Below are 9,992 nucleotides of genomic sequence, written 5' to 3'. Positions count from 1 at the left end.
CCACAATGTTGGAGAGGGATGGGTGAACGGCCAAAGCCTGCCTTTGAGTGCTGTGGTGGCACTGATTAGCAGAAGGGTTGTTGTTCAAGGAAATGTCACGATGGAGAGGATGTCACACCTCAGACAGTGTACAAAAGCAGGTGTTACAAGAGGTGAGGAGGTCTTTTCTCGCAGATATGTACTGAGGAGGAAAATTGCTCCCTTAAAATCACATAATGGTATCACTATGTATTAGAGATCTTTCTTAATAGGATAACTTTGAGACATACCAGCACCAGGAAAGCAAGTTTATCTTTCCAAACATTGTTTGACGTTGAAGTGTGAAGTCTTGGGAGTTGAACTGTGTTTCATTGTAATATCTCAGATGTATTATGTTCACATTGTTGTTTCAAGCCATCTCGGGAAAGACCCTCTAGTTTTCCCTGAGCCTAAGGGTGTAGAAAAGAAAGTATCTTCTGAAAACATGTTTCAGTGTACATAATATATTAAATTTTTAATTGTGTTTACTCTTTAGTCACTTTAAGAAGAAGGAAAAACAAAACAGCCCAATGCTGTTTGTATTCTTTAGTGTAAAATATTGAGATGTTTTTAGTGTTTAGGGATACCAAGAAAAAAGACAGGTGATGGTTTCTTGTAGCATATAGTAACAGTGGTGAAAAAATGCTAGGTATCTCAGTTCTCCTTTAGTTTTACCTCTATGAAACACCATGAAGTTTGACAGGTGGCTTCCTGATTTACACCACCTGATGAGGAAGCAGAATCAGACACTGATTATAATTTGAGGAGAGTTAGGTTATCTGGCAACCCAGTTGTAAGGTATCCTTTAAAAATAAAATGCCTTGGGCTTTCAGACTGTGACACAAGACTTCATTTGATATCCAGCAGCCGACTGCTTATATTACTCATAGATTTATGGTCCATTTTCTGTGGAACTCATAAATATAGTCTCTGAAATGTGCTAACCATTTGAGGTTTTTATTTGAGTTAAAGGATAGGAGGATTTCTCAGAGGAGTCACCAGAAGATGAGTGGGCAGTGTTTTTTGTGGTTAATTTACCTTCTTTAAAAGAAAAAATGAGCATTATTGAGCATAAGTAGGCAGTGCTGGAATTTGAAATCCCCTCTGCACCTCCACTGAACAAGCCTAAGTTGCACATTCGTAACCTGAATCCCCTCGTACCAAAGTATCCCAAGCATAGACCCATGGAAGGATGCCTTTCAGGAATGTCGATTCCTTCCCCAGCCCTACAATTTACTTTCCTTGTCTTCAGCCTGTGGGTAGTAACAGTTCCTCATCCATCTGCAGGGACAGTGGGGAGAGCAAGAGTTTTAAAGAAATTTCAGAATGTTCTCATTTCATTTCAGTTCAGTACATCCGTGCCCAATCCCATTTTCAAGCACCTCACCCAAGGTAAATCAATGTCAAATCCATCTTCCCCATCCATAGGACTATTTAAAATTGAACACAAGGAACTTTCCAAGGCATAAAACTACCACAGCTTCCTGCTGGTTTTAATACATGTTCCTCTAAAAATGTCCAGACTCTTAGGGAAGGAACCATGTGAGTATTTAGAGGGGGTATCAAATCTGTTTGCCTGTGGCTATTTGTCTTTGGGCACATGTTTAAGATCGCTGCTGGAGATGGAGTCTCACTGAGTCAATGTGGTGGGTCTCATGATGTTGCTTGGGGCACTCTGCGCATCCCATGGTCAGCATGGACAAGTAACACTGACAGCTCCCACCGGGTTGTATTCTAGGTGGCTCCAGGTGTCTGTACAAGCGAAGCGAGAGGCAGCTGGGCTCTCGGGACCTGGGAGCCATCGTGGTTGTGGAGGCCTTCCAGGGAGAGGCGAATCGGCTCCGGATGGAGGGGGTCCAGTTCCGCCACGTGGGCCAAGCGTTTCAGCAACACCGCAGTGCCTTGACTGTTGCTGGCAACGTGTGGATGGCAGGTGAGACGGCTTCACTGGAGGTGGGCCTGAATGATCTCAAACGTCCACCTTTTTCTGCCCAAAGCTGGGGCAGATGTCCTCAAAAGCCTGCTCAGCTCTGGGGTCAGTTGACAAATTGGATTGGTAAATGCAAGAAAACCTCACCTGTAGTCAGCCCAAGTGAAACTTGATGGAGTGCTTTAAGCTGCTTTAGTTCCTTTGCATCTCTGGACAGCTTCTTCCTAAAATCATGTTGCATTTTTTGCCACACCTCTGAGTTGGCGTGCTACTTCTAGCTCTGGAAATGAGTGCACTAATATACTGTGAGGAAGCCCAGAGGTGGCTCAGGGCTGTGTGGTAGCATAGGCCAAAATTTAATTCTATCACCTGAAGGTTAAGGAACATATTAAGTTCTTTTGACTTTGTCACTGATAAGTGCAAAATTCATCTCTGTGGAAGTTGCTATGAGGGTTCTGAATGCTGCCGGTGGTAGGGGCAAGTTAAATGGGCTCAAATAATGTTTTAAGGGTACTGGATGGGACTTTCCCCTCCAGCTAACCCGCACTTATGCCTTTCCTTTGCCATCTTCATCACAGTGAGGATCTAGGAATCCTGGTAGCAGAAAGCAGCACTGGCCATGATCCTGGAGTACAGTGGGCAGGTCACCGTGCCTGGCTAGACAAGGTGTACAGAATACCATCCTGTCCTCACTGCCCTTCTGAAACGTTCCTGCTCTCCTTCAATACCACTTCAGTCATCCATCTGCCTGAGCTCATAACATACTTCACTCTTGGGATCTTACCCTATCCTTTCACTGGATCTCATCCTCCTTCCTCACAATAGTGGGCCACCTCCGTTCACCCATTTCTGTGCTCAGGGCCCCTCTTCCCCACTGTGCCCGTCGCAGCAATGCCCGCCTGTTGGCAAAGATCTGCCAGGGGAGTAAGGGTGGGCAGCTGCAACCGAGCAGTCTCACGGGAGCCAAAGGGATTAATTGTACAGCATCAAAGGATGAGGAGCTAATATAAAACTCTCCCAACCTTCAAGATGCAGTGTGCTTTTTACTCACAGCACTCATTTCTTTCCAGACTCTTACATACGTGGCTGTTGTATTTTGGACTCCTTTGGCCAAGGACTCCGTCTGACCGGGATCTCAAACCTTACTGTGGACAGTAATGTTTTCTATAACATTTTAGGCCATGGGCTTCTACTGGGTAAGTGAAGCAGAAAAATATCTGTCCCACATGTAGCAGTAACATGTGCTGATTATCATTTGCATGAAGATGCCTTTGGAGGAAGGAATGGCAGATCCTTAACTGCACCCTGAGAACTTTAATCACATCTGAGACATTTTCTGGTATCAGTGAATCTGGAATAAAGCTCCCAAGGTTCCACATGCAACTCCTAGCAGCTATTTCCTTTTGACTATACACTCTCTGTTTCATCAGGTCAGTCTTCACTTGATCTGGATCCCTTTTTTTTTTTTCAGTGTACAAATGGAAGAAGATTTTTTTAGGGAATTGATTTATCTGTCTGTGGAAGAGCACCATTATGCAATATTTAAGACCCCAGTTCAGCGAGGCATTTAAGAGCATACTTACCTTTAACTTCAGTCATTTGACATCGAAGATAATGGAGTGAAAGCATATGTTAAAAGTTAAGCAGAGAATTTAGCACTTAAATAAATTGGAGCTTGGAGCCACAAAAATGTTAAACAACAAAGTATTTCTCCTAAGTAACCATCAGGAGACTGACTTGCAGCATCTTCTGCTGGGATCTCATGTCGCCTGAATACCTAAAGATATAGCTTGATTTTTTTTTTCCATCAGAGATGGGATAAAAATGACCGATTTTAAGATAAACAGAGGGGGGCAAAAAAGCCATCAGTCCTGATCCTGCAGTTCCACACACACAGCGAGTCCCTGTGCTAGGTCCTGTATAAAACCATAATGAGAAGTGATAGATTACGATTTAAACAGGGGAGAGCTCTAAAAGGAGAACGATTGTATACATCTTGCAGACAAAGAGAGCTGGCTCAGAGAGATGCAACGACTTGCCCAAGGTGATGCACAGAGCCCTTGTGCCTGTGGGGAAGCAGAACAAGATCTCCATCCTGCCGGCACGCCTTGGCTCACTCGTGCTAGGACATGTGTCTGAGTTAAAGGACTCTGGGCTGAGCTGAACATTTCCGCTGAAGTCTCAGCCTGAATACACCTTATCCCCAAGGTGTCTTTAACAGCTTCACTGTCAGCAGCTCCAGAGGGTCTGATGGATGAATTTATATATCATTTTGTTGCCTGTGAAGGAATATTTATTATAGCTGGCTATTTGCAGCTCCAGAATTGGACTCCCTCAGTGATTTCATCTAAACCCCTTATTTTCAGGGGGTTTGCAAGGCAGTCATAAAAATGCACTCTGGGCTTAAAATTAATTGACACACCAAGACCTTTTATACCACCTCGAAAACCTATATGGCTGTCAAAAGGACTGCTTTAGGATCCTGCTCATGCTCTGGTAGTGGCATTGTAGCAAATACAGCCTGGAAAGGAAATATTTCCTAAATGGATCTTGTTCCAAAAATGGAGAAAGGCTCAAAAGACTGAGAAGAAGATTAAAAATAATTACTGCCATCCCCAAAACCGAAGAACATAGGTTTTCCTGGCAAGTGGCTTACATTTGGGGTAGTGATGACTAGGGGAGGGATCTGTATTTGGAATAAAACGAGAGCAGGTATAGTTGAAGATAATAATTTATGTTCGATAAACAAAACTAGATTTAATTTGCTCCTGATGTGGACCAAACAGAGATGATCCACTTTATATTCTGCTTCTAAAACACCAGAGTGGAGGGACATATGCTGATGTGTCCTTATTTGGACTTTACTTGTGTGGGACTGTCCAATATTTGCCGTTGGGTGGCACATTGCTTTATGGTGTGGTTTAAAAAGATATTTCTTTTTTTTACTTCCTACTTCAATAGTGTTACTGGATCTGGGGCACCCCATGACTCTGAGTTGTGTGATCAATTTTTTGATTGATTTTTCCTTTTTCTTCTCATACTTCATTGCTTAGGGGGGCAACCCCCCCCACTTTTGTGCACGGTTGCACCAGTTGTTTTTAATCTATTTAGGAATTTTCTTACATGTAAGTAGGGCAGTGGATGGAGACACAGGAGATAGATAGGACTTTGAATTCTAGTACTGCCAGAAGCATGCCTGTGTGTGCATAGGTGAGCCACTTCCCCACTCTGAATCTCTTTTTTTCCAACTGTAAATGCACTTTAAAATATTCTCTTTATTCATTTTCTCCATAAACCTAGGGTATGGTATGGCTGGTGTTCTATTCATATATAACACCTGGTACAGGGTCTTGTGCACATTGAATTGCAGAGCCATGGTCTCTATTGACTCTCTGTAGAATATGTATTGTAGTATTCCTTTCCCTGATTGTTTTTATCCCATTAGAGTGTAAGCTCTTTGTGGCAGAGACTTTTTTTATCATATTTACAATGTTGATCAGATCTTGCTTGTGGTCTCCTGACATTTCTGAAGCACACAGCCTTCCCCTTTCCGTGCTATGCACCACCGTGTTGAGCAGCCATGGCAGTCTTTGACCGTCTCATAGCCGTCTCGTGTTAAACACAGGTTTCTAAGTGCTTTTCAAACAGTGATTTACCCAGGGACAGTAAGCAGGGAAAGCTGATTCCCAGGTGGGCCATGAGAGCAAAGCAGGCAGGGCAAAACCCAGCGCGTTCTGTAACTTGCATAATAGAGGGTTTCCAGTTATATGTACATTTCTGTTTCTTTTTTTTTTTTCTTTTTTTAATCTTTTTTTTTCTTTTCTTTCCTTTTTTTTTTTTTTGAAAGGAGAGAGACTGGAAGAGGGGAACAGAGTCAGTAACAACATAGTGATTGGCCTTTCTGGAACAGACGGTTTATCCAACATTGAGACACTGTCACCAGCAGGGATCTACATCAGGGCTCCTGCCAACCACATCGAGGTAAGAAGTTCAGGTATAAAACGTAACATTTCCTCTCTAATCAAAGATATCAGAAAGGTACGGAGCTTCATTTATCTGGGAGATCATATACACAACATTTGCTTCCTGGCTGAGCTGTCAGAAACTGTGCTTGTGATGGGATATTAAAACAAGCACATATTACAAAATAAATTACATTCATGGGCAAATTTATTGTTACTGAAAATTTTACTGCACTTGAGTGGAATTAAATATTGCAGTGAGATCTTTCATCCTGGGATACTTTAAAATGTTTTAAAAGTTTTAAAAATTTTATTTCTTAATACTCATGGATTAATAAAAACTGGAAAAATTTTTAGGCTCAGATTCGCTCGAATTTTTTCCTACTTCTGTTATTATAAAAAAAATAATCTCAATTTTAATGGACTGATGACAAACACACTAAAATTCAGCAATATCAAATGCACCCCTGTCTGGATTTAAAATGACAACTTATGTACAGTCCAAGATTTGCATTCCAGGGTGAGAAGGAGAATACATTCCCTGTCCTATGAAAATGACATTGATTTTAGAAGAAACCAAGCTTCTCTATTCTAAATAGTGATAAAACATCAAGCTCTTAAAAAGCTAACAGACTAACAACCCTCACATCAAAAAGTTAAGCTCAGTAAAAATCTTTTTATTCACTAATTCTCTGATGCTTTCTTTTAATTCATATATTTTTTTGTTATTCAAGTCACTTACATTTCAGAATAAAGAGTAATTTTTAAGTGTTTAATGGAAAAAAATTATGATTTTGCGCAATTAAGTTATTTCAAACCATTTTTCCTTCCCAACTATTTTAAGTCTGGAATTTCATTGAAACTGACCTTTCTTACCACAGTTTCAGTTGTGAGACAAATGCACATTTTCATAAAAAAAAAACAACTGACCTGTTCTATTGCTAACCCACAGAAACCAAACTAATTATTAAGTGTATTTGAAAACCTAATCGCCCCCTGGGCTTCTGTTCCAAGAGGAAAGAATTGCACCTAAATTTGAAGGTGAAAAAGAGACCAACACATTTCCTATGTTAGTATGAATACAATAGCGCTTAGGAAGAAGGAGAGGACTTTTCTGCAATTCCCTCAAGGGCATATTTATCATTTTAAAGACTATCAAATATGGTCAAAAAATACAACAACTAGGCAGAATCACATGAATTTCAGCTCCACTAAACACAGAGTTTTGTACTATCATGCACTGACTTACCCTGGAGCTGTCTACTTGATCGCCAGTGGCTCAGCTTTCGAAAAGGTTTGCTGCAATTATCTCTACGGGTACATGTGAACTGACTGTGGTGGGTTTTCAGCACATTAGTTTAGCTCTCTCGGTTCACATGTCTTTGTAGATACACCCAAAGCTGCGTCTGTGGCTGTGTACCCAAACATCAGGGTTAAGTCTGCTCTCCAAAGATGTGTTACTCAGGGCAGAATAGCTGATGGCCCTTGAAGGGTTGCTGATAAACCTCGTCAGCAATCTCTCGGAGTGGGCTATTTGAGGCGTTGCAGCAGCAAAAGGAAAATATGAAGAAGTTGCCCAGCTTAAAATTATTATTAACTGCGCTTACTGTTCTACAGTACCAAGCAGTGTTCAGCAGAAGACATGAAAGGACATGGATCTTAAGAGAAAAAGTCACACTTTTTCCAAGCAAAACACCTGTGTCCTGTGGACTTTCTCTTAGTATGGTAATAATCACTAAATGCAAGGGATGTTGATCCAGCACCAGCATCAGGTATCACAGAGTTTCAGCATCTTTTATTTGATCAAATGGCTCCAAAACTGGATATTGCTTTTTAGGTGTTTATAATCTTAATTTAATAGGGAGGTTTGAAGAGTGTAATGGGAAAGACTCTTCTTCCCACTGCCTGGTTTCCAGGCCATGACATGGAACAGAAATTTCCCCCTCTAGATTTTAATGTTAGGTGGGTTTTGGGTTTTGTGTTTGTTTGTTTTTTGTTTTCAGATTGCCATCTTTCAATTACTGGTTTTAAACTTACAGGCTGCAATCTTTAAGGCAAGGATTACAGCTAAGATAGACAGAGAGCTCTAGGTCCATACTGTGTTACACGGGTTAAGCTTTCCACAGCGAGTCCTGCAATAATATTTTCATAACTACTCAATTTACTTGGGAGCCTAAATTTACATCGGTGACTGAAGAGCTTAAATTTCCTTGAAAATCAGTGGTCTCCTAAACGGTGTTGAAACTGGGGCACAGCAGTCACTCAAACCTGAGCCTACAAAGACATTTGGAGAACCGATTCCCACTGGCTTCCATTTGACTTAAGCTCTTAAGTGCATTTGTGAATCAGGCTGTTAGATAAAATTTTGTACTCATAGAGTATAAGTGCAAAATGATTATTACAAGGTTAGTTTAGTTTTTTTAATGAAGTATGGAAGCCCTGGTTGTCACTTTTTAGAGTCATAAGACAATTTAAATGCTACCAACATGAGGAACTGAAGATGCCCCTCTTTGATATTGGCTGTCTTGTCACTGAAGTGCATGTCCTGTGTCCCTGGTTTTATTTTTTCTGTGCAGGGGAAAAAAAAAAAGTAGTTTTTTATCTTCTCTTGGTTCTCTTGGGCCCAGTGGGTCTTGGACCTTTTGTAGTAACTTCCTATTCGTAAACATTCAGTGTCCTTAAATCCCAGAGCCAGCACGCAGTGCTCATGTTTAACAATGTACAGACTGGGTTTAAGAAATTCAACAAGCATCCTCCCTTTCCTTTCTTGCCATGGTGTTAAGGACTGGGAAACAGCTTAAATGAATGAATGGGTGGAGATCAGCCTGTGTTTCCATGTCAGAGGAGTGACCGATGGTCGCGTGGTTGATAAATTAATTTGTTTCCCAGTATCACCTAATCCAGCCATTCTCCACAGTACCAAAGAGATGAGGCTGCATCTGTTTGGCATTGATTGTTTCTCACCATTTCATCCCTACCGAGATCTTTTCTAAAACCTTCTGCAAGGTGAGCGCACGTTAAAGCGAGCCCATCGGGGGTACTCCTTGCATCCTGCCAGGTTCTGAAACTGGGGGACCGGTGCTGGGCACACTCTCCAGAGCTTTAATGTCATCTTTAAGGTCAACAGTTTGAGCCCCAGCTATCTAAAAGAAATTCATGAAATATTTACGTTAACAGTGTTGTACGGTTAAGAGACACTTAAAACGTCAACCACTTTGTTTTACTGACTTGCAATGCGTACCTCCAGGTATTTGGCATGCTTGGGGAGGTAATTTCTCTCTGGAATTTTGGTTGCATGGACATTCGTAATATACTGACTTCCACAAAGAATTGATTTCCACACAAAATTCCCTGCTTGCCTAAAACCCCTGCCCTCCAGCCACTAGCTGGCTGAATAAATATGCAGTTTTTTTTCCTTATGAATCATCTGTAGAATGCACGATTGGAGTTGCAAGTAAAAGATCGTGGAAATAATGTGACTGGACTGCAAAAGTATCTTGTTAAAGGAAAATGGTCTGTGGCTGCACTTTCAGAAAAAGCAGCAGTTTTACCAGGGGATAGAGAAAGCAGTGCTTTGGGTATTGATACTTCTTTGTTGCTTGACAGATGTCAGAGATCATGACTGTGGGGAACACACTTGGATGGGTCAGAAGAAAGTAATTGGTGTATGGAGGTTTTCACCCCTAGGTCAGCAGGCTCGGCTTTGATTTGGACCATCAGGGACCAAAAAGTCATTAGTGTTTTAACGCTGTCAGGTGACCTATGAATGGTAGTGGTGGGTGTCAGTCCCGATCTTAGAGAACAAGCTCTTCTTATAGCTGCAAGAAAGCTCATCTTAGACTCCCCTTAGAGAGCTAGATACATCCAGAGAGCAATTAATCTTGTCTAAGGATAGACCAGAAGAATTGCCCTCTGGACATGCCTATGCCTTATTTTTTCCTGGAAAGGGAGCCTAGGTTTACCAGCCTGGACTTCAGCATCAAATTTTTACACATCTAAGATAGGTGAGAGGGATCATGCCCAGATGCACAAGTGAAAACATTGCTGTATGGACACCATCCAAAACCATCTAGGTTTGGCTG

General features: G+C 41.5%; 1 protein-coding gene across 1 annotated transcript in view; it reads left to right on the top strand.

Annotated features, from left to right (window-relative positions):
* PKHD1 (polycystic kidney and hepatic disease 1 (autosomal recessive)) overlaps nucleotides 1–9,992 on the top strand; it is a 279,334-nt gene that overhangs the window by 127,722 nt on the left and 141,620 nt on the right. The window contains exons 39-42 of the mRNA XM_009319748.1: nucleotides 1–152; nucleotides 1,757–1,951; nucleotides 3,019–3,144; nucleotides 5,796–5,929. Of these exons, the coding sequence (XP_009318023.1) occupies nucleotides 1–152; nucleotides 1,757–1,951; nucleotides 3,019–3,144; nucleotides 5,796–5,929 (607 nt within the window). The remainder of the gene's footprint in view (nucleotides 153–1,756; nucleotides 1,952–3,018; nucleotides 3,145–5,795; nucleotides 5,930–9,992) is intronic.

This window comes from Pygoscelis adeliae, unplaced genomic scaffold (genome assembly GCF_000699105.1).
Source record: "Pygoscelis adeliae isolate BGI_AS28 unplaced genomic scaffold, ASM69910v1 Scaffold121, whole genome shotgun sequence".
NCBI classification, from domain to species: domain Eukaryota; kingdom Metazoa; phylum Chordata; class Aves; order Sphenisciformes; family Spheniscidae; genus Pygoscelis; species Pygoscelis adeliae.
This window is presented reverse-complemented; position numbering and strand designations above follow the sequence as displayed.